Source organism: Orbicella faveolata, unplaced genomic scaffold, assembly GCF_042242905.1.
Source record: "Orbicella faveolata isolate gen_17 unplaced genomic scaffold, um_ofav_v1 contig_2, whole genome shotgun sequence".
Lineage (NCBI taxonomy): Eukaryota > Metazoa > Cnidaria > Anthozoa > Scleractinia > Merulinidae > Orbicella > Orbicella faveolata.
In genome coordinates, this window is record NW_028301547.1 from 22,302,017 (window position 1) to 22,327,500 (window position 25,484).

Here is a 25,484-nt window from a genome sequence, read left to right on the forward strand (position 1 = left end):
TTCAAAAAAAGTTCATGGAAACCAAGATGAAACAAACATCCAGCTCAGCTGTTACTGAAAGATATTTTATCTTCTTGGGAATAAGTGACACAAGGCATAAGTATAGAAGTCCTTGTATTGAGCTTCCTCGCGATGGCAAATAGAAAACACAAATAAACTAAATAAAGCCCGTTGATGTTGGTTAAAGTTGAAATCTTTTTAAGATATGCTCGATGTCGACTTTTACACTCTAACCAGTTTCTTCAATGGTATTTGACGAGAAAGCAACTGCAAAGAAACTGATTATTTGTTCTCACTTTCAGTAAGATTTCTGTTCACTTTGGCAATCGAAGAAGGCAACCGAGAATCTGGTGTCTTGATGTCTAGAAAGAGAAAAAATACAGTTTTCATGGCCAAGTCGCTCACAAGCCACAGTCTTTTAAACTGAATTAATCATGTAGAAGACGCGCACTGACATGATCTCATTGATCATTCAGTTTAAGACGTAAGTTTTCTACTTTGCAAAAACTGATTACAACTGTGTCGAACTGTGAAAATATACTACCAAGAAGTTCAGCTGTTTTACTGACTTACTGTACGTGTCTGAGGTTGATCTACTTCCAAATTATTTCACTGCCAGAAGGTATCATAATTCACGGCCAGATTTATAGACTGTTCACGGTCTCTCTATTTACGCACGCGAAAGAAAAAGCGAGCGAAGCGATCGTGAAGCACGCGGGAGTGGTTGGTCGGGTTTTCGAGCGACGCGAACAAGAAGAATCTTCCGTTTTGCGCGGCGTCCAGTTCTCTCGCGATTCTACCAGCGCGTTCAACGATCGAATAAAAATACGAGAAAATAGAGGGTTGTGAACAGTCTACCAGATTTATTGCATGTCTGACTACAGGTACTGATACCTCGTGGCACGAGATTGCAGTTGTCGGCTTTGACAACTGCCAGACTATAATTTGGTTCTATCTGTAGAAATAAGGTGTTTTACTTAAAATATACGAAGGGTTAACTCGAATCAAGAAACTTTAACTCACCTCTCTCAAAGCACAGTTTACTGATCTTGTGAATAGAAGTTTTCTCGCTGATTTGAATTTCGCGCCTCTTGCTCCAAACTCGTATAGACTACATGACGTCATGTCTATTTCAGTTTATACCGACTTTATAACCAATAAGAAAATGTGATAACATCTGATTGGCCAATCAGCAACGGGATATTTCCCAACTCTAAAAGCTTTTATAAACAAAGTGAAGGGATTTTTCCCTCATAAACATCTTCATTTGTGTATTATTGTTAATGCAATTTCTGCAGGTTGTTTATGAAATTATTTTATCACAAAGGATGGGACTTTTTCCTTCGAAACCGAAATTGCTGGCTAAGCACATACTTTCCCAATTACATCATTTTTCTAATATTAATTTTAGTACTTGAGATTGATCGTTTTAGAAAATACCGATGATGTTTTAGAAAATACAGAATGCCCTGTTCTCGCCTACTTTTCCAGGAAATGGTCACAGTGAGGGATTTCTTAGAAATGTTAATGTGTGCAAATTGATTTCGTTCGCTGACTCGAACTCAGTATAAAGACCCAACTTAGTCATGCACAGTTTGTCTACACTGCTTCAACTTTGATTTCTGATTTACGTTAGCAAATATCAACTACAAAGAGTTACTGTGTGGTAGTCTATTTGGACAGAGCTTGTTTTCTTTCCACACCGAAGTGGAAGAAACCTTTATCAGGATCAAGAGAGATCACATGGACGAGAAATAAATATCAGCTTCAATGATTACAATTTCTTTTTTCTTTTATTTAAGCGAGTAGCGAATCTCTCTTCAATTAATTGTGATAAGGCGGCTAGCCGGAAAGATCTACATTGACATTTTGCGCATGGATTGAGATCGAAAAACGCGGTTGGCTTCGTCGGTGTACCCAAACGTTCCATGTCAGCGAGGCTCTGCAATACACTGTTTCGAGAGTCGTCGCAGAACGGCCGAGCCATTGAAGATTGCATAAGAGAAAATTAGTCAACGAAACTCCTTCACAGATTTTAGCCCTTCAACATTGATGAACGATGAGTCCAAAAATGAATGTCTGTATAGTTTGGAAATGATTGAGCAATTGCTCTAACGGGCTACCTAAATCAAGTTGTCGTTCAAAGTACAGTAAAAACCTAGAATTTTCGAGGTCAGGTTGAACAGTTTCTTATATTTTAGAGTAGTTTTCACAATTCAGGCTGGTTAGGTTCTTGTTAGGTCCTTATTCATTTTATAAGATATTTAGATTTTCAATCGTCTATATTGCACTGTAGCTTTACGGAAAACACATCTCTAGAGAAAACCCCAACAACTGTAAATCAAAGAAAACATATACGTATACACAATCAAAATTCAGAATTTAGACCATCAAAATTGGAGTGCAATTTTTTTTTATAAGAACCTAATTTTCTTTGCTAGGCTGAACAGGTTCTTATATTTTTGAGTATTTAAATTTCAAATTTCAGTCTGTAGGTTCTTATATGCAGGTTTTTACTGTACACACACTGTTTAATTATGACTAAATAGGATTAACAAATGCACTTGTATGTACTTTATCCATCGCGCGTTGTCTAACAACACTCACCGGAGCTGAATAAAGACAAGTCATCTGTAATGGACAACAGTCACCCTTTTATTAAGTCTCAAATCACAGGCTTGTATTAAAAAACAATGAATAACTACATTTATTACTATCGGCGAGACTTAGTTACATTCGTTTCCATGTTTTTTTGTTATACTCTGGCGAATAACCGAGTTTTTCATGCATACATTTTAGGTATTCTCCTTCTACACATTTGCCACTTGTCTCTACTACTCATTTTATTGCTAAGTTTTGGCCAACATTCCTTAGACTAAACTGTTCTGCTACAAAACTTGTCAATCGTCAATGTTTGACTTTTATGCTGCTGCAGCCGCCTACGTATGTCTGTGGAATGTTCCACGTAGATATATCGAACATCTACAGATCACTTGAAACCTATGGCATAAAACATGGCCTTCAGTGCGAGGTGCTTTATCAAAATTGTCTGTGTTTTTTTTTTTTTTTTTTTTGTTCGCTTGTTTTAGTTTTGGCCACTTATAAATATTTACAAAATATCAATGTAAAAGGCAAAAAGCCCAAGGATGCCAATATGGCTTATGCAAAGGTCTACCTTAAAAAGGATACCTAAGGCTTAACAAAAGAATAAATATGCTGTCATCGGCGCACAAAATAATTTCGAGTAAAAAATAGTTTAGATTAAAAAGTAATTTACACTAAAAAAGATCATTAGCGTATGACCTCCATGCTTTACTGAGTAGACCTTCAAAAATACTGCAGGCCATCTGATGAAGAAACACCTGCGAATTAGAAAGATCAAAAAAATGCAATGTAGTTTGTACCCTGTCGTTTGTTTACATTAAAACATTCATATTGCCACATGGAATGTTAAGTCGACTGTTTCTGGCAAAAAAAAAAAACAAGTCGTGCAGGGTATTCAACGTTGGTATATTAAGCAGGCAGGCAAAATTTAATACACGTAGCTTGGCTTTGTTTGGGAAAAGCAATGGCAAATAAGAGTTCCCTTGTTGCCTTAAAGCATGCTTTGTGTTATATCGGAATAAATTGACCTTTCTATCAAGCCTCATGCTAGTCCCTGACAAACCCCTATTAGGTTAAGGTTAGGGTTAGGTCAACTTCCATTTTCCAGATGGTGGTCCCCTAATAAAGGTTAGCCCATTACTAAAAAGTAACTGTTTTTCACTTAATTTCCAAAATTACACGTGAAAGTTGAATTTCTACGAGTCTCATGTAGGCTAGTGGCTACCTCTAGTGTCGAGCCCGGCTGATGTAACATATACGCATAAATAGACAATCAATTGAACCTCCTTTTTCTAACGTCTATCGAATTTTCTGAGTTAATCAAGGGAATGAGCCAATTTTCAAGACATCTGAAGAAAAGAGAAATAATTTTTGTGCGATGGACTCGTTAGTCCTGCTTCACTAGACAGAATTTTTCTGCTAAATCTCGACGATTTACAAAACGATGACCCAAGGCGTCATGTAAGACTCGGAAAGTTGCACATGAGCCTTCAGCTTGTCTCCATTTCAACAGCATTTGGTAAGCCTTTTCACCGTGTTCATCATTCTTCTTATCGATTGCATCTAGCGATGATTCATCATTTTCCAACAACCGTCGCCCAAGCGTCTTCCATTCATTGATGATTTCGCGTGCCAATCCTTCAAGGTCATTATTCGTTGGCGAGCCTTCTCTCACTGCAACAGAAAGAACACAACATACCCGAATAAAAAAGTCTACCTTCATAAAATTGAGTCGATCTGATTTCCACAGGGTTTCAAGGATTGTGGAATATCATACATATCAGATTGTGAACCGTGATTTGATATTTCTTGGCGTGAGCTGTGCAAAATCAGTGAAATTCCGCCTGGGATTTTCTTTTTACTTGTGGCAATGATCTGCTGAATAACAGTGACTCTAATTATTCGTGAATAAAACACACAATAGTAAGGCTTGATTCGCACTTGCGACATAACGACATAAGAAGGCCATTATGTCGTTGTTTGCAGTGTGAACACGCTGACATAATGACATATTAGCAACATAAGAGCATGAACATGACGTTTCGTTACGCCTATGTCGTTATGTTGTTATGTTTCTGTTAAAACAAGTGTGAACAACATTGACATAACAACAAGAACCAATTAGAGCAGCGCAAGGATTGTCGAAACCAGTCCGCCATCAACACTATTTTCAAACATGGGTTTTTGACCAATCAGAGCGAGCACAGGGTCCTATCTATATTATAATTAAGCGATAGACCACTCTTTCTGTGGGTTTACCTGCGCAATAAATCACGCTGGATGTTGGGAGAACACCAGAAAAGCTCTTAAATTACGAGTTGTTAGGCGAGTGATTTACAGGCTTTTCGAGTGTTCTCCCAACATCCCAAGTGGTTTATTGCGCCCTTAAACCCAGAGAAAGAGTGGTCTATCGCTTTTATGAAATAACTATGGAAAAAGCCTGTCAAAGAGAGGAAAATATATTGTACTTTCGTGATCAAGTTGCCTATTCTCATCAAATTCATGAGATGTCACGACAAACCAATCACAGCGACTGAAAGAATAAAAGCTCAGACTCCGCGCCGGACACGAAATCCGCAGAGCAAAGGGACGAAAACATTTCACGCTAAGAAAGTTTTAAGAAAGGAAAGGAAAAGGCTATCGGTGAGAGGCAAAACAATATTAATTAACTCAAGAGTATTCTGACGGGGAAATGCAGGGATTCGAAGGTGGAATCGGTCATCACGAAAGTAAACGGCTGTACGGAAAGTTTGCAAGTAGTCCAAAGTTCACGTGCTTGGCGAAGTGATTCAACGCAGTGTTTAACGATAACTTTTCAAAGTTTTGCGGATGGAAGAAAGGTTAGTTACAGAAACGCTGCTTCCGAAATTTTATTGAGAATTTATTCACTTATGCTGAAGGCTATGAAGTCCGTGTTCTCTGTCTTTTGCTAAATGAAAACTATTGCTTGAAAGCTAAGCTTATGGAAGCCAAATTCGTTTATCGTGTTGTCATGTGCATGCACCGAGTTTAAACTCAAAATTTCTGATAGCAAAAAAATGTTTTCCCTGGTTTTTGACAACCCTAATTGATCATCCAGACCCAGCTGACTTCGTCCTCCACAGACCGTGGAAAGTACCGAGCAAAGGGTTTAAATCTTCCTTGACTTTAATCTTACGCGTAGCCGGAGTCGGCGTAAAATATTTGCCGTGGAAGAAAAGATAAACTTAAAGCTTTCTACGACGACCAACTTCTGGTCCTTTTTTTCCTTGCAAATTTCCATGTGTATGTTGAATGAAAAGATATACTCGTGTTATTGATATCTCAGCCAATGAAAGGCAAAACTGTTTATTACATTTGTTATCGCTAGAGTTCCGAGTTCTCTAGTTCCAGCCTAAAGCTGCCATAGATCGGGAACCGTGGTTTACCGGTACAATAGAACATAGGTTTAGCAACTCTACCGACCAATCAAAGCGTGCGTAGTATCTCAGTTATTTTATAAACTCTGATAAAACATGGGTTTTTGACCAGTCAGAGCGCGCAGGGTCCTATCTATATTATAAATGGTAATAAAGTCCTGACTCTGGAAAGCTGGTACATCAACTTAGAACAAACGCTTCTTAAGGTTACTCCAAACCTTCGCGGGCCGGGGCTACTTTTGCCAACTTTTCGTTTTTTCAACCAAATTAAAGTTCATTATTTAAGGACGGTGCGTACTGTTGTTAGTGCGCACACACTCTGCGCATCACGCAAGCCATGGTAAGCACCACGCGGGCGCTAAGGTTGACATTGACGCAATCAACTACGCTGCCAAGTACACGACTAAAATAAAAGCAAATATTTCCTACTGTGACCAAATCAAGTTTAGTGAGCATGTACTTAAACCAGGAACACCAGAATAGCAGTATATCGCTAACCACAAACTGTTAACGTCTTCCAGCTGAAAAACTAGCTGTTCTCTGTCGAAAATTATAATGAAATCCAACTGTAAACATGTACCTGCAGATGGCGTAGTTCGCGCGCAAAACAAGTGCGAGAAACGCAAGTGTTTTACTTACTGGGGAGGTGACAGGAAAAAATGTAACGGACACCGTAAAAGTTTTCGAAAAGGATCAATGACTTTAAAAAACGCGTGGTTACCCCTACATTTTATGTTATGAAATGGAAGTGGCAAGCCTATTCAACAAATGATTAGTTTCTTGTTGTGAGCAAAAGCTATTTAGACTGTATTTTAGCTGAACCAGAGCAAGGCTGTCAGAGACTAATTAACTCGAAAAATTGCGTGGCTACCCTAATTTTTCTTTGTGGATTCCAATAGCCCTTGCGAAGATCTACTTTTTCCGCGTGGTCCGGTAAAATGTCCTCATAATAAAACAGCATAAAGTACCCTTCAGAAACACGTGTAAGGGGAAAAAAGGTCGCGACACCGAAATAAAAAACAAACCTGTCACAAAGCGTGAGGGTAGTGCGCCCTTCTAGGGCCTGTCATCCTCATTTAACTCTAGCATCTAATCCAAAATCAACCATTGCTTAGCGAAATATTCAACGATCCCCCTACCGTACCATATAAAAGGGGCCTTTGGGATATACTCGTGCGAACAAAGCTTTAAAAGCGGCTATTACACGTAGATAGGAGTTGTGAAGGCCTGTCACCCCATTGTTATCACCCGTAATCTTGTCTTGTCCTCTTAAGAACTGGCACAACCTTACCGTAAACGAATTTTGCACACCCCCAAAATAGATCTTCTATTCTCAGGAGTTAGAAATGAACTTCGAGCAAGCGACCTTTGACAGGAAGAAGTGACAACACTATTACATTTGATGGGTTCACCAATTTTAAAAATGACGAATTATTGCGTTGCAGTTATACGTTCCACATGTTCTATGCTAACCGATCAACAGCGTGAGTTTCTGAGTAAAATGTTGTCAGTTAATGAAAGTTATCAAAACGCTGTCTTCAGGTCAATTTCTTCAGTGATAAACTCGTATATAAGCTCAAGAATATGAACATTTTTGCAATTTTCGAAACTTTCCGAACATGCAACGAGTTCCTGAATATATTTCGGCAAATACTGATGTCGTTTTATTATTTTATTATTTTTATTTTTTTATAACTATTTTTATTATTATTTTTATTATTTTTCAGATTGTCCGCCGACTGTCCTCTGTCATTCGCCGTCCGCATCCTCATTTTACAGAGTCCCGTTTATCGGTCTAGGTTGTGTCATTTTGTGACGCGAAGTTTCGAGATTCGTCTTAAATTTTGAGCGCCAAAACCGGCATTTTGACGGAATTCGGTTATTAACAATTTTCTCGTAAACAAATCGATATTCAGCCAAACGAAGTATGTTGTGATTTGTTTCACACTAACGCCTACCTAACCTGAGAATAGAAGCCAAATTGATTTTTTGGTCGTTGCCGTCACATGTTTCACCATTGGCAGCATTCGCTCTTAAAAAGGAAAAAAATTAACACAAAACAAAACGAGATGTTGTTCAAGAATTTTCTTGGTCTTTCCACAACATTGCAAAATCTTTTGCATTTACTTCTAGGAAGATCAACGGAGACTCTGCTCGCAGGGTAGAGTTGCAAATACAACAGTTTTTGATAGTGAAGCGCTGTAAATAAATCTGTTGCGGCCGCTCTGAGTGTGAAAGTATGTTGCCTCTTAATTAGGACTCTTATTATTAGAAATATTACCTGCAAGGCGCTCAGCCACGGGTTTAGGGCGTTTTGAACTGGTACATGGAGCTTCTTTCCTTCGCTTTAGAGAAGACTCTAAAAAAGATAAGGCAGAATTGACATACAAATATTCAGACAGAAAAGTGACTGAGCAATAAGCAGGTTGCGAAAGGGTGACAACAACTAAAATATTGAACGCACTTGAAGTAACGTAAATTCAGTACTACTCCAACTTGGCTCTATGACTTATTATTAAACTCTTGTTCCGTATAAACTAATTTAGATTACCCATATCAACAAAAACCAAGGGTTATTTAATCAAAGGTGATCGTTTACCCTGGATGATCTTCAACTTGAATATTGATTACAGGCTACGATAAAGATAACTGAAAGCTTAAGGGGAATGAGCTCGTACATGTGCATCAACTTTTCATAATGCCACTCAAACTGTGAACACTTAATTTCCCTGCCAGATCCTTTTGGACGGGGAAGGCTGGACCTGTTCAAGTCAGATTCGCAATGTAATATAACTTGTGAGTACAGGTAATCGTATGAATGCGTGTGCAATTAAGGATTTACATTACGAGTGATATTTGAAAATTCTCTCAAAATTGCACGAACCTTTAGACGAGTGCAATTTAAAAGAATTTTCAAACATCATGTGTGGTGTAAATCCTTAATTGCTCAAGCTTTCATACGATTATTCATTTATTATATGATTGAGAAGAATGCGAACGCGCGCGAGTTAATTTGCAGTGCAGTGCAAATTAAGAATTAACGATAAATTGGGCTGCTCTTAGCCAATCACAGTGATGTAATTTTCTCAGTCATTTAATCACCTCGGGTCCTGGCCTTTCTGTGGTAGTTTCCTGTTTTCCTAGGACAACTTGAAAAGTCTGACAGAGGTAATCCCTAAGGAATTCCTAATTCATGTTCCAGAACTCCAGAAATGAATAGTTCTGGCTATTCTCACTGGGGATATAAGAAATCCCTTTCTCCTTATTTACAAGAATTTAAGGCTATTTCAGTTTGCTTTTGTATCTCATGGAAATGTTTGCTATTCAAATTATGCACTGTGTTGTTCAAGGTTGGTTTCCACATGATCGCTACGATCAATGCGATCACCCCGAGACAATCGCTACAGAAAACGTGGAGCGGTCCTTACTGCTGCCATTACAACATATGATCGCTACGATCGTCGAGAAAGAACTTCAGCCTATCTCAGCGATTGGTTGTGGGAACGATCGCTATGATTACTGGAGGGTTCTTTCCATATGATCGAAACGATCGCTACTCTTTTCTTTAGCAGCGATAGTAGCGATAGCCCCCCCCCCCCGGGGGGAGTACTCCCTTATGTGGGCTATATAGGTGTGTGCGGCCCAAAAGGGTATGGTGAAGATACTGAAAACTGGCCTAGTATGTCCAGAACAAATTTAAACTCGAACAAACAATATCCCATCCATCTTATAACATCATATCAGTTTATTTTGTGAACAGGCAAACTAACTGCATCCTAACAAAAGAGGAACTTGGCCCTCTCAAAAAAGAATTTGAAAACACAGAAAAAAAAAAAAACGAAAACCACAACATGGAGCTGGAAGAACAATCAGGGTAAGAACTCCTAAATTCAGAGCTAGAAGACAACGCTTTGCCTGAACTGCAAACCACACAATATCATATAAAACACGCAAAACAGTCGACGCGTGTGAACGTCTATATTTGCAGTGTCAGAACGAGCAAACTGGAGATATAAACCTAAAATCAAGCTCGAGAGACAAAAAGCCCGCTGAATTGATGCAAGAAACGTAAAAACGTCTCTGTAAGACAAACTTATCGCTTTCCAAAAGGAAAGCGACAGCTATCTCTGGCGAAGCCCGCGGACAGAGATAAATACAAGGTAAATATGACACCCGTGATAAGAAGCAGCGCAGAACTTGCGTCAGGTGAATCAAACAATCGCGCCCGGCATGTCAACACAAAATGCAAGTAACCAACATGTTTACGGAATATTTCAAACTTTGTCCCTCCAGGGCTAATGTCAAGAGAACTTAAAACGTATCTTGCAAAATTAATGAGCCTAAAAATACCTAGAACATGGCAAATTACGGAGGTGTCAAACTCTACAAATTACACGCAAATAACAGCGGAAACCATGCAGACTTTGACTTTTGGAATGCCACGCAACGCTCCCTCTACTCCGGTCTAGGTTGAGTCTTTTTGTGACGCGAAGCTTCGAGATTCGTCTTAAATTTTGAGCGCCAAAACCGGCATTTTGACGGAATTCGGTTATTAACGATTTTTTCGGAAACAAATCGATATTCAGCCAAACGAAGTATGTTGTGATTTGTTTCACACTAACGCCTACCTAACCTGAGAATAGAAGCCAAATTGATTTTTTGGTCGTTGCCGTCACATGTTTCACCATTGGCAGCATTCGCTCTTAAAAAGGAAAAAAATTAACACAAAACAAAACGAGATGTTGTTCAAGAATTTTCTTGGTCTTTCCACAACATTGCAAAATCTTTTGCATTTACTTCTAGGAAGATCAACGGAGACTCTGCTCGCAGGGTAGAGCTGCAAATACAACAGTTTTTGATAGTGAAGCGCTGTAAATAAATCTGTTGCGGCCGCTCTGAGTGTGAAAGTATGTTGCCTCTTAATTAGGACTCTTATTATTAGAAATATTACCTGCAAGGCGCTCAGCCACGGGTTTAGGGCGTTTTGAACTGGTACATGGAGCTTCTTTCCTTCGCTTTAGAGAAGACTCTAAAAAAGATAAGGCAGAATTGACGTACAAATAATTTAGACAGAAAAGTGAAAGAGCAATAAGCTGGTTTCGAAAGGCTTACAACAACTAAAATATTGAACGCACTTGAAGTAACGTAAATTCAGTACTACTCCAACTTAGCTCTATGACTTATTATTAAAACTCTTCTTCCGTATAAACTAATTTAGATTACCCATATCAACAAAAAGGAATGGTTATTTAATCAAAGATGATCGTTTATCCTGGATGATCTTTATCTTGAATATTGATTTCAGGCTACCATAATGATAATTGAAAGCTTAAGGGAATGAGCTCGTACATGTGCATCAACTTTTCATAATGCCACTCAAACTGTGAACACTTAATTTCCCTGCCAGATCCTTTTGGACGGGGAAGGCTGGAACTGTTCAAGTCAGATTCGAAATGAATTACATGTTAGTATAAGTGATCGTATGAATGCTTGTGCAATTAAGGATTTGCATTATTGCATTATATTCATTTATTATATGACTGAGAAAATTGCGAACGCGTGCGCGTTAATTTGCTGTGCAGTGCAAATTAAGAATTAACGATAAATTGGGCTGCTCTCACCCAATCACAGTAATGTAATTTTCTCAGTCATTTAATCACCTCGGGTCCTGGCCTTTCTGTGGTAGTTTCCTGTTTTCCTAGGACAACTTGAAGTCTGACAGAGGTAATCCCTAAGGAATTCCTAATTCATGTTCCAGAACTCCAGAAATGACTATTCTCATTGGGGACACAAGAAATCCCTTTCTCCTTATTCGCATCAATTTAAGGCTATTTCAGTTTGCTTTTGTATCTCATGGAAATGTTTGCAAAAATTCAAATTATGCACTGTGTTGTTCAAGGCTGGTTTCCATATGATCGCTACGATCAATGCGATTACCCCGAGACGATCGCTACAGAAAACGTTGGGCGGTCCTTACGACTTCCATTATAACATATGATCGCTACGATCTTCGAGACAGAACTTCAGTCTATCTCAGCGATCGGTTGTGGCAAGGATCGCTATGATCGCTGGATAGTTGTTTCCATATGATCGAAACGATCGCTGAACTTTTCTTTAGCAGTGATAGTAGGGATAGTAGCGATAATATCGAAATCATTCATTACAAATGCAAATAACAAATGAGAAACATTGCCAATAAAAATTAAAACTAATCACTTGGTGAGGACCACGTCTAATAAAATAAACTTCGATACGACTGGGAAAGCCTTACACATTGGTCAGTGGGATCACAAAAAGTTCAAACAGTAAGCGAAGGGGTGAAGGAGCAAAGGAGCGATGGGGTGAATGTTCCATTTATGCCTACAACTTGGAAAATATTTTCCAGGTTAAAAAGACTACCCCCATTCCAGTACTCAGGGATAAGTTACGACATGAGAATGTCCTCTGCTTTCAAAATTACCTTTGCTGCTAGATTGACGACAACTGGCAGCCTTCTGAGAATAGGCTGACAGAGACGAATCACATGGAAAAAGTATGCATGATTGACAGATACCAAATATGAGAGTCATATGTGGTATGGAAGTGTGGTGGCAACTGCAGGCTCAATTCGGTCTTGCTTACCAACACTAAATAGAAAGATTCTTTGCCTCATTCCAAAACGGAGGGAATGATAGAGCCTTAAAACTATCAAACTAGGTTACCTTGCACATTGCCCAAATTTCCTCCTGTATTTTTACCAACTGTTAGCTGCGGAGGAATAAAAACAGGGAAGGAAGATTGCATTCCTTAATTACATTCACTGAGCCAATGAATACTGCAGGAAAAGTCAGTCACGCATTTAGGACCTTCCTTTAAAATAAAACCGTTTTATATCTAATGATAACATACCATAAACTACTTACCTACAAAGCAATCTAAGCCATTAATGTATAAAGGATGTATTATACAGAAAATGGAAGTACTGCATATAAAATCCAATCCAAGCTTGAAGATCTGTTAAGTTTATAATTCTTCAATGACCATTATTTGTAGGTTGGACGCATTACTGTTTTGTTGTACTTATAATCTCTGGCACATTTGCATGAAAATATGAAGACGTTTAAAAAAAGGAAAAACAACATTTTGAGACACAATCCTATGAAGCCCCAAAATCAAATATGGCCAACACGAATTAAGCTTATCCTGAACAAAAACCATTTATATTGATTTTCGCTATTAAAAAAAACCACACAAAACAAAACTGTCTATAAAGAACCCATTAAATAACAATTTTACCAATGTATAGTTAATCCTTAACTACGTGGAGTAAAAAATGCTTTGGACTATTTACCTGATTTTGAGGAGGGGCAAACCATGGTGCGAACTGTGTGATCTCAACTCTGTTGCTCTGTGCAGCAGCTGATTTGGTGCAACAGATGACCTTCTTGACATCACACAACTGAGCCTCAGACCAGAAGTGAAGGCATTCCTCTTGCTTGCAACCTTGTGTAGCATGTATGTGACAGAACCTAGCCCCACCTCCTGGACAACAAACTGGGCAGATAAAGCTGACTTTATATTTCATATTCTGAAGCCAAAAGAACTCATTTTGAATGGACTCAAGCATCAGTCCCAGCCGCCTACGCACTTCACGAGCACAGGCCACCTCACACGTGTCATAGCTGACATCTGCAGAACAAGAGAGCTTTGATGGTAAACTGTCTGCTAAGTCTTGACTCGGCCCTTGGTGAACAACAACTTCAATGGAAGATGAATGGCACAGAAGGATTACGGAGCAGTCTTCCTTTTGAGAGGTGTAAAATCTGGCAAAATTGTGGAACAGTTGAGGCTTCACTTGTTCTTCTTGATCCCACTGAAAGAACTGCAGCACAAGTCGGGGAAACAAGCCAGGCGGAACTTGACCAGATGCAAATTTAAGGAATAGTGGTGGAATACGAGCAGAGGCGACCAAGCTCATTATGTCTTCGGGTGGCTGTGACATCAACATAGACGGTACCAGATACTGCTTGCTGCATGAAGCATCAGATGAAGGCCAAGAACAAACCAAGCTAAATTTCTCCATGATCGCAATAAGACTTTCAGGGGTTTCTTTGGCGACAAACAGATCAGCCCAAACATGTTGTAAAAGTCTTTCCTCCAGGATCCCATCTTTCTGAAGTTTATCCCAAAGTGTTTGAAATTTCCTCTCTTTAGGGTTATAAGGCTTGACGGTTATCACCATTTTGAACACGTCAATCAACCATTGGGGGTCCAAGACTACCAATTTATCCAGCTTTGGAGTGTCACTGAAGTGAATCAAAATTCTTTTGTCATGCAAAAAGTTCAGTAATGTCTGGAATTCTTGATCATCAAAAATACTGCAAGCTTCAGATGCGACTGTTCTCGCTGCATCTCGGTATATCCATTTCTTACCACTTTCTTTCATACCCTGGAGTTCCTTCTCATATTTCAGCCATTTGATTGGAATGGCTTCCTTCATTTGAGGCAGCGCTTTAGAAACGGCAAGTACTTCTTGACGCAGGCGCACGACTTCTGGACACTCGGGACCATGACCCGACATGGTGTTATTCACAACAAAGAGATCATGCAGGTGGATTTTGTATGGTTTGGTCCGCAGAGATCCAAATAACTTCCTGGCTAGTGTAGTTGGATCAGACTGGCTTTCGTAAGGTGAATCAGCATGAGTACACACTAAGAAAACTGTGGGAAGTTTCTCTGGTAACACCTCAGATTCAACATTGTCTTGATCACTTTCTTGTTGGCTCGCCAGAGAAGCAATCGAAGACATCCAAAAATCCAAATAATCAAAGTTAGTTTTCCCACCAAAGCTGTCTAAGAATTCCATGTACACTCCTTGCTTCACAACAGGTTTCGCCTTATCACTGGGCTTTTGGCTGAGGTTATTTACCAGAAGATAGATTGATCTTGAAGTGAGAAAAAGTGGGTGTGTAGTATAGTAAACTGATTGTCCAGCAAAATCCCACAATACGGAATGTACATCTTCTTCATCTTCCACTTTTCCCTCGTTTTCCAGTCTCTTTACAATCTCGGTTTCTATATCTTTTGGTATGCTGTCATCTTGCACAGGATACCTGAAGGCCCAAACCGATTCTGGATCGTTGGAGGTCTCATCAGATCTGTCGCCTTGGTTACCTGTATCTTTTGTGTCATCTGTCATTATGCTGTGATCTTGTGCAGGATACCTGGAAGCCTGAACAGATTCTGGATCGTTTGACATCTCATCAGATCTGTCGTTTTGTCTTACTGTTTTCGGTAAAGATACTGAAGTGGCGACATCAGTAGAACCGGTTGGCCCTGCTGGGACTTTGTCCACCATAGGGATGTTTCCAGACTGTTTGGTCTCTGAAACCCTTTCCTTGGGATTGGGAGCCATTTGTTCCTCTTTCAACTTTTCAACAGTTGCTCGTGCTGCATGATACTCATAGGAAATAGACGTCTCGGAGTTTCTTTCTTGATCCTTCTCCCCTATCTTCCAAATCTCAGTTGACACTTTGAAATAAGAAGGATCAACATCTATCCCTACAGTGCTGTCTTCATTTGGGTTGAAAGGCTCTCCCCTGAGTGACTTCTTTAAGCTGGTCTTTCCTGATCTGTCCTGTCCAATCAACATGATTGGCACTCTTTTGTCACAAGTCTTTCCTTCAGCAAGGGCCCTTTTGTAGGCTTCCAAAGCCAAACGTCCTCGCACAGTAATCTCTGGAGGTATTACTGTGGAAATAAAGGGTGCCACATTAGGTGAATGACCTCCACTCAATGACAAGGAAAGCATTTCACTTATCTTTAAAAGACCTACCTAGCCTAACGGAAAGAACTGCTTTAAAAACAAAATGTGTACGCCTATGGCCTTCTAACTCCGCGTTTGCTAAATGGTCGGAACGCAGCAGCTACAGTTTCAGAATATTTTTATTTAAAACAGAGCTTTTTTCTTTTCCCACGCTTGTGACATAATGAACAGTACATCTTTCTCATTTCACCACCGAACTTAAAATGTTCCATCTTTCTTCATTTCTAGAAATTGCTTCGGTTCAACTATTCTCGGACACTCGACATTTTTTCTTTGTTTAACGTTCGATGGTCACTTGATGAACATTTTGTCTTTCTTGTCCCAATACCGAAATTAAAATTTTGCCTTTTCCTTCACTTACCGAGCAGGAAAGTGTTAACTATAAATAAACATAATTATTGATTGATAGCAACAAGAGATAATCAAGGTGAGAGAGTGAATCCCCCATATAGACCTTCTACCCAAAGTAATACCTCTTAAGTTATTTTTAGACATGGTACCGAGTTCTTCCGAGGATGTTACTCGCGCAATGCGTGGACTGCCGAAGCGACTTTTTTCTCGAAACTACCCGAGACGAAATGGCGGGAACGTCAATTCATATGGTTTGGTTTCGTTTCATACCAGAAATGTTTTCTGCACTCTCAGCCGGGCTTTCGTTCGTTTTGTGCTCGTTTGGCTGTTCATTATTTTGCGGTTTATTCGGTTTTAGGGAATTTAAATTGAGCTGAACTTTAACGGCAACGGCAACGAGTACAATCGCTGTGTAAGCGTGCGTTGTAATTCTTTGTTCATTTTTTGCCGTTGTTTACAAAAGGTCACAAAACAACAACGTGAAATAGCCACACTCCGCATATTCGAGAGAATGTAAACTATACGACGGCCAATATTTAAATTTTTTTTTTGAACTTTGAAGTTGTCTTACGTGTTCTGTTTGGGATATTTCTGACAGTATAGACAAACTGTATGAGTATTAAGTGATTTTTTAATCGACGTTGCCTTTGGCGTTGTTGCCGTTACAGCTTAAACCGCCTTTTGCTGCTTGGGCGGCGAGCGTCTGCCTGCACTTTCGACCATCTGTTTGTTCGGTTGCCTAGCTTGTGTTTGGGCGTTTGTTTGCTTTGCACTCGTTTGTCTAAACACTTCTCTGCCGTTCATTCAGTTATTATTGTTTGAGCAGGGGACATCCGTCTCTTATTTAAAATCCTATTAAAGTATAGAAATGTATTAAAACACACCGAGAGCTGAAGCTCTTTTGCTTGTAATCAAAATATCAAAGAAGACATCTCCACAGCGTTGGAGGTTTTCCTTTCCTTTGAAGCGAAACGAAACGAAACATAAACAGATCCTCCACGAAAACATCCACGCAACGCGCGAGTAATATCCACGGAAGAACTGGGTACAATGTCTAAAAATAACTTAAGAGGGAGTACCTTGGGTATAAGGCCTATGTGTGGGATTCACTCTCTTACCTTGATAATCTCGATAGTAATTATTACAATCTAGTGACAGAGGTTTATCTTCTGCTAGTACTGAAGGAAATACGTCGCTTGGGCAAAAACATGTACGTATTGAGTTAGCTCAATGAAAATTGCACATGATAAAAATACAATTTACAATTTAACCTCCTTGTGCGAACACCTTCTATAAGCGACCACTTCTCACAAACGCCAAATTTCGCTTGTCAAATCACTACAGTTGAAACTCCATGAACGCGACCACCTCTCGTGACTTGACCGTCACTTCTTTTGGGGCTGACGGTTTAAAATTTTCTATTGTTTTTAACCTCTGGTACGACCGCCAGTCAGCCGATAGACAACCAACAGTCGGCCGACAGTTTTTTCGGGAGCTGTTTTTCACAATTGGCTGGGTGGTTGGGTAACAAGACGCCTTACAAACCTGATAAGATCATACGGTTTGTTCTTCCATGAAAATATCCGCTAGCTATTCGCTCGGGACTTTTGATTCATTTAAACGCTGCCAGTATCACAGCTTGGAAAATGCACTGGACGCACCGAAATTTCTTCAAATTACTAGATGTGCTCTTGTATTATAATACATTTTGGGCTTGAAATTAAACGACTACAGGATTTGATCCAAAATTTAGATCCCCTGTGGTCTGACCTCTTGTAAGTGACGGCTTGGCATTTGGTGTGGTTGCTTAAGGGAGGTTCGACCGTTTTGATTTCAATTTTTTATCTGTTGAAGTTATATTTACTACTAACTGGGCTGTTCCAGTTCTTGGAGAATAGTTGTTACCCAACGTTTGGTGTCAAAATTGGTCTGTGCGTTGCTTCCTTTCATGAACGCATGTTCCTGGTAAATGAAGAAATAGAAATAGAGTAAATTAATTAGTTATAATGGAGGAAGGGCTGGAATAAAATCAGCATTTCTTTCGTAAGTTGGGGTTCAGTGATCTAGTGAATAATGTGACCTCCAGCCCACCACCCTGGAAACTATGTATGAGATATCTCAGTACCTTCACTAATGTTTCCTTCACAAGGTTCTTAACTTAACTGTCCTTGGGAAGGGTTGTTTCAGGTCTCGACAACAACCTTGCCGTCGATTAATGTCTAGCTTAGTTTCGATGTATACTCACCCAAAGTAAGGCAAAGTTCGGTCTTGCACGACAATCCAGCTTTAAGCTACAGGTCAAGTTAATAAAAGAACAGTTTATTATATCCTCAAATTCGCCATCCATCTCTTCCTTACTGTTATTCTCTCATTATCAAGAGGTTCCTATTTGAATTTTTCATAACAAACAAACTTAAAAGCACTCAAATTTCATATCAGTAGATATTCTTGAAACCAGCAACCAGGAAGATCACATAGGAGAGATGTTTACTTATCACAGGAAAGTTTGAAATGTAGTGTTTCTACAAGGTAAGGGTAGTACGAATGGCTGACTGTTTGCATGCTTACAAAATGTCAGTACTTTATAATGTCTGGGAAATTGGCTGCTAGTTTCTAACATTTCTTAATACTTAAAATTCTCAGTGCAAACACTTGCGTCTTATCTGTAGATATTAGGAGCACAATGGCATAGTACCACAGAGATATGGAATACTAGACTTAAAACATACCATTGAGCAACAAAATCCCTAAATTCATCCGAGTATGGCCCATCAGCAAGGAGACTACGTAAAGGATGATCGAGGCCTGTTGCGACTTTTATCTGTTAAAAAGCGGACAACGCAATATTAAATCAAACTATTTCTACTAAGTTTTATTAGTTGTCAGCATACCATGAAGATCTGAAGGAAACATGAGCAAACATCAAAAGATGAGAGTGCTCTCCTTTAGGCAAGTAGAACTTAGGCAAGCATAGTACAGTTTTGGCAGGGATAGCCAGCGCAGTGCTGAGAGTGCTTGCCTCCCACCTATTTGGCCCGGGTTCGATTCCAGCGCCGTACGTGGATTGCGTTTGCTTTAATGGTTCTCGCGAGGGTTTTTCTTCGTGTTCTCCGGTTTTCCTTCCCCCACAAAACTAACACTCAAAATTCCAATTTGACCAAGATAGGGGTCACCCGCATGAAAATCAGGTAAGGCAGATGTGGCTTCCTCTCTAAACATCATAATTCATTTTATTTTATTTCTTGAAGTAGAACTGTTTTGGGTAATCAATCTGAACAAAATGGTGTCCAAGACAGAAAACCAGAAATACAGGAAGAGTATTGCAAATAAGAGCGATATTATTCTGCAAGGGCTGGATGTGGTCTAACTGATGGTTGAGATTGTCAGAATTACAACTGTTAAACAGAGAGAAAAAGATGAGTTTTCAAGTTTTAAACATGAAATTACAACACCTCCATCCCTACACTCTTTCATGTTTCAGGTGTTTGTGGGTGTTGGGGATGGAAAGCAGCAGTGGTGGTGGTCGTGGCAGTGGAGGTGGAGGTGGTGGATGCAGTGGCAGTGGTTGTACTGGTGGTGGTTATCAGGAAGATAGTAATGCCGACAAAGCAAGTGCAACTGGCGCCCGTTTTGTGAAGCTCGATTTGGCGTAGAAATTTTCGTAGAGCTCTACGACTCTACGCTTTAGTCACCAGTCTCCTCCTATGTGTTGGAAAGATACATTACCTCTTACTTCATAGCTTTTACCGTAGTTGTGTATTGTTACCATGGTTACCTGCCTATTTCGTTACATTTGATTTCAATTTGCAGCATATTCCCCGCATATATTTCATATATATTAAACGGGTTACAGTGTTACAATAAATGCCTTAATGCACATGTTATTGCGTGTTGTTAAATTTTGGGGGCCATACGATTAGCGCTAACCGTATGGCCCCCAAAATATTAAAAAAAGTTTTAAAAAAATTTAAACATTAAAACATTAAAACAAGACACTTTTTGGTTTGGAAGGGTCCCAAGGAAATCCTATTAGAGTTTCTTAGTTGTCTCTATAGCAAAACTGATAGTATCAAACTTACGTACTATGTTATTGACGAAAGTAGTATTTCGTTTCTCGATTTATTTCTTTACAAAGATGCTAATTTTAGCACTCTGCAGTTTTCTATCTATCAAAAGCCACTTAATAAGTATCTGTACACTCCCTTTGAGTCGTTTCATTCCGCGAGCAACAAGAGGGCCTTTATTAGGCGCGAGCTTATGTGCTATACTAGAAATAGCTCCACTTTTAAAGCCTTTAGCGAAACGCAAGAAATTCTGGAAGCGCCTCCGGCTTTGTGGGTTTTTACTTCCTGTATTCTGGGAAGTTAAATACAGTAAAAGAACTAAATGGCTTTCGCTAAAACGTAAATCACGCAACGGTAGAATGGTAGTTTTTAAATCTACATTTAACTGTAGTCATGCTAACTGATGCGAAGGACATTTTGCTATAGTGTACTCAAAAAGTACGAATACTTGATTATTAAAATACTGGAAACCGTAATAACACTTTAATAACACTTTAATATATATGAGCAGAGGCATATCGCCTAGTTCTACGTCATACGCTTCTGATATGAGATAATAAAGAAGGCTAATAAATTACTATTACAAAAGTTGCAGCATCGCAGATGATCGAGAAACGCGCACTCGCAACCCAATCATTTTTATCACTCTACTGGTTTTTTAAGCCTCTAAGCTAGTGTAGAGAGTAGTCAAAAATTCTTAAGCTGATAAACTCGTAAATATGTAGAGCGTAGAGCGTAGATGGTGGAACATGGAGTGTAAGAGCTTTAAGAGCGTAGTGCGTTGACCGTAGATGGAAGAACATATAGCGTAGAGCATAGTTAGGGTAAACTCAATACAGAATTGTAAATTGAAACAATTATTAAAACACTACAATCCGTAATAACACTCAACATTTCCTAAGCGATATAATATTTGCTACAATAACTATACGCCACAACACCTCTACGGTGTACGCATATCCGAGAGAAACGGAGCTTAAACATTCAAAATACTACCGTAGAGTCGTAGAGCTCTACGAAAATTTCTACGCCTAATCGAGCTTCATAAAACGGGCTGGGTATGAGCAAGTGAATTACTGAATTCTTACCATGGTCAGCCCTAGGCCACGTATGTTCAAGGCACTTCTGGAAAACCTGTCCACACTCAAAGGCTAAAAAGGAAAAAATAATTTAACATTAAGCCCTCCTTGAAAATTTTTATTTTCTAAAGTATATTGTCTGTCAAGTTAATACAGGTCTTGGAGTGTTACGTCAAACGCCTGTTCTAAAAGTTGAAAAATTAAACTAGACTTATCTGTAACTTAAAGTTTGATTGGAATTCTATCGAATCATCATACTGCACCAAGGGATCACATGCCCACCCTACGGCATCCATCATACTGGCATTTGGCTATACCTTCCCATTTATCTGTTGTGCTACTGACATTACCGTCCCTACACAGTCCACTTACTTAGACTTTACTTTATGGTGACAAGACTTTCACATTTGGCTATAAATACCGGTGATGCGCCTGCATCTAGCTATCTCATGTGATCCCTTGGTGCAGTTTGATGACTCGATAGAATTCCAATCAAACTTCCACTTCCAGGTAAGTCTTGTTTAATTTTTCAGTTCTCATCATCAGTGCCCCAGGAATCCCATGAGATTTCAAACCCAAGACTGTCACAGGAGGAATGAACAATGAATGATGATGTAGTTACTAGAATCAGTTTATTAACTGAAACATAGCACAACCGAACAGGTGTACATGACATTAAATAACATAACAAGTATCTTCTGTGCAATAAATATCACGAGGAAAGAAGCAGTGATTATGACCGATACAACCTAGTTACGACAACCTGTTTATCAACTGAAACAGAACACACCACATGTAGGTGTACATGAAATTAAATGCTAAGTAACATAAATGATAAATAAGGATTCTCTCTATATATCTTTAAGCTTTTAACTGTACAAAAGCCACTTGCCAACAAGTCCAACTTATGCTATTATCAGATTGAACCCTTGAAATTCGGCTGGATGTACACTACAAGTGTCAGAGTTTGTCTGCATCCACCGGCCTGCCTTCTTTGCTTTGGCCATATCCTTAAGATGTTCTGATTAGTCATCCCAAAACAGCTTTGTAGAGGGCTTAATGTCCTGTTTGCATAACCTTGCCTAAGGGGGTTGAGATGGTCATCGAGGAGGTACGCGCCATCGACGAAGAAAGAAGATCAGCTACAGCAGCTGGGTTCGCTAAACAGTGTGCTTGGTCGTGCTGGGAAGAGGCAGAACAGAGAAAACTCAGCTGGCCCACCCTTGCCCAGATGGAGCCACTGAGGATCAGCTTCCTACTGAGGTCTACGTACGACCTCCTTCCTACGCCTACAAACCTCAAACAGTGGGGTATTATCGACGACGACATTTGCCGCGCGTGCAACCAAACGCGTGCCACCCTAGAGCATGTGTTAACGGCTTGCAATAAGTCACTTCAGAAGTACACCTGGAGGCACAGCAGAGTGTTGCGGGTTATAGCCGAAGCCACACAGGACCAATGCGCCAGCACTAATAAGGCACCAGTTAAGGAGGTAACAAATCAAGGCATCAAGTTCCACAGGGAAGGTGAGCAGCCCCAACCAGCCGCTGTGAAGAGAGCGAAACAGTCGAGGCTACTTAAGGGTGCCCAAGACTGACAAATGCTGGCTGATCTATCTAAAGCCCTGCATTTTCCATGTCACATTGCCATCACAACTGTGCGCCCAGACATCGTAATCTGGTCCGACTCCCGTAAATGCGTGCATCTGGTCGAACTAACTGTGCCTTGGGAAGGGAACTTTGACTTTGCTAACGAACGCAAGAGAACCCGTTACGAGCCTCTCCGTGCTAGCTGTGAAGATCGTGGCTGGGCCTGCAGTGTTATACCCGTCGAAGTCGGTTGCCGCGGCTTCATTGCAAGATCGACCAGGTCCTTCCTGTCAAACATCGGACTCCCAAAGAAAGCTCCCCGAGCAACAATCAAGGCTCTTCAAGAAGCAGAGGCAGCATCCAACTGGATCTGGCAGTCATCGCGCAGTGCCTAAATCTGCGCTGACCACAATATCTTATTAAACTGCATCCAGTAAAGCTCTCTGCTGCCTGGACTCTCCTTGTGCATACACCACACGCTTGCTGCTATTACGCCTGACCAGGCATCACCCAGTGGCATCTGCCGCTGGCAGCGCCAGGAACTGTAGTCCCGTTGCTAGCCGCCGAAACTACCATAGTTCCTGGTCAACGGCTGACGAGGGTGATGCCTAGCAGTTGGCAGTTAAAGCCTCTGTATGAATTCCTCTAAGGGGGTTGAGGTCGGGCTTAATTAGCTCTCATCGCTTCATATTATGTCCATTATTGGCATTGGCCACAAGCTAAGGGTAATGCTGTCCATGACCTGGTCCAGGACCTGACAGATGTTAGTGGTTTTGCCAGTTTGAATGTCTCTCACCAACTGGTCCTCCAAAATCGACAGGGATGACAACCTCTGAACAAGCAGTTCTTGTACCTTCTGAAAGACAAAGTCAACTGTCCTGCTCCTACTAGAAAGCAGATCCTAAACTTCCTCCTTAATTGTTGTGGTACACGGGAACTTATAATGCTCTGGTGGAGGGTATTTGTTAACCCTTTCCTTCACCATTTCTGGCGACAGGCCTCCAGTAGCCATACTATCAATTAGACTGGCAATCTTGGCAGGAGATTTTTCTTTTTCCTGTACAAATGCCTGAGCATCGAAAGAGCCTCGAAATGACTTTCGAGGACATCATTCTACATCTCTGAGTCAGAGCACCAGATTTCTCCACCAAGTGATAGTAGCTCAGGTTGAGCACATTACATGTGTCTTAGTGGCGGAAATATTTAGTTGTGTATTGCTCGTGTTTGAGCCTTTCTTTTCTTCCTCCTCATCTGATTCAGGACAAAGGAGGATGTCTTCTTTAATACTGGCGAGCGTCACTGTCTGCGTTTCTGAAGCTTTGGTCTCTTGTGCCACAGTTAGTTGGTAACTATGCTTGTACAAAAGTGTCATTGAGACCTTTGAGGATCACAGCCATGCTGTTCTGTGAAGATTGATCCACGGCATCGTTAGTGCATTGAACATTTCCTACTTAGCGATCTTCTTTCGGACCCGATATTTACAAACTTGAAGGTAGAAATTGACGATTTTCTGCACGTAAATAATTGCATGCTATGCTGAACTGATTTGTGCGCGAAAAGCACTGGTTATGCCCATCATTTAGCTATCTCATGGAATCCCTGGGGCAGTGATGACGAGATAGAATCCTCTGTGACAGCCAAACAGATTTTTCTCAAGCCTGAATTGTACCTTATATAATAATTAAGTTTTTCTTGATTTTAAGAGTTTGAGTGCTTACAGCAAAGTAGGATAAGTTGTCTTGCAATGTACGGGTCACAAGAGCAGTTACCTCAAATCTAAAAGCCACACGCAGCTTGAAATTTCCTTTGTCATCTACAAAAATATTGGACGGCAGTACATCTGGAAATTTAATAAACAACAGATAACAAAAGATAAGATAATACACAATGATTTACTGGCAGGGTTTTAATTTTTAATTACTACAGTGGAACCCCGATAATACGGTCACCAACGGGCCAATAATATTTATCAAATAGAAAACATGTACCGTGTTTCTATCGAGTTTTAGTAGAATTCCACCTGAACACTAATGCAAATGCTGCAATCTGATTGGCTGAGCCATTGCACACTATCAGCCATTAGTGGGCAGTGGCTGGAGGTCGTCTGCGAAAGAACGACGTTTTTTTCGTTTTCCCAAAGTTTCGGAGGAATATTTTGATGCAAATGGCTAATTAAAATTCCTGAGATGACTTAACGGACATTTACGGTTTCGAGGCTTTAAAAACTTGGAATTACCGAAAAAATGATGCGCGCGTGCACACAACTGCAAGTTCAAATGACAATTCAATCCAAGCGATCTTTCTAAGGTACGAAGTTTAATAATACGTCGGGAAAAAACTGGAAACTGTCATCTGAAATAGATTTCAGTTAGAATTCTACTAAGATAGTGCATTAAAACCAACCTCGTTCCCAGGGTCTCTCATCTTACCGCCCCCTGGAGCGAGCGAAGAGAGACCCTAGTTGGGTCTGGTCACGTGCCACTTTGACAATTGAGAACATCAGGGAGGGGTCCTCTGTAATCAGCAGTTTGTCGCGTTGAGCTTTGTCGCGCGCTGCGACCGCCACATTACCCACGGCGTTTATCAATACTTAG

The 25,484-nt window shown here is 40.2% G+C and overlaps 2 protein-coding genes across 3 annotated transcripts in view; one reads left to right on the top strand and one right to left on the bottom strand.

Annotated features, from left to right (window-relative positions):
- LOC110040903 (uncharacterized) overlaps positions 1-25,484 on the top strand; it is a 155,730-nt gene that overhangs the window by 77,110 nt on the left and 53,136 nt on the right. The window lies entirely within an intron of this gene.
- The window catches only part of LOC149112451 (uncharacterized), a 47,403-nt gene continuing 24,553 nt past the window's right edge, over positions 2,635-25,484 (bottom strand). For both annotated transcript variants that reach the window (XM_089290320.1, XM_089290321.1), the window contains 10 exons: positions 24,660-24,730; positions 21,311-21,373; positions 18,888-18,979; positions 18,404-18,449; positions 18,030-18,120; positions 13,333-15,731; positions 12,704-12,749; positions 10,954-11,031; positions 8,284-8,361; positions 2,635-4,278 (listed from right to left, as the gene is read on the bottom strand). In XM_089290320.1, the coding sequence (XP_089146446.1) occupies positions 3,992-4,278; positions 8,284-8,361; positions 10,954-11,031; positions 12,704-12,749; positions 13,333-15,731; positions 18,030-18,120; positions 18,404-18,449; positions 18,888-18,979; positions 21,311-21,373; positions 24,660-24,730 (3,251 nt within the window). In that variant the 3' untranslated portion in view covers positions 2,635-3,991. The remainder of the gene's footprint in view (positions 4,279-8,283; positions 8,362-10,953; positions 11,032-12,703; positions 12,750-13,332; positions 15,732-18,029; positions 18,121-18,403; positions 18,450-18,887; positions 18,980-21,310; positions 21,374-24,659; positions 24,731-25,484) is intronic.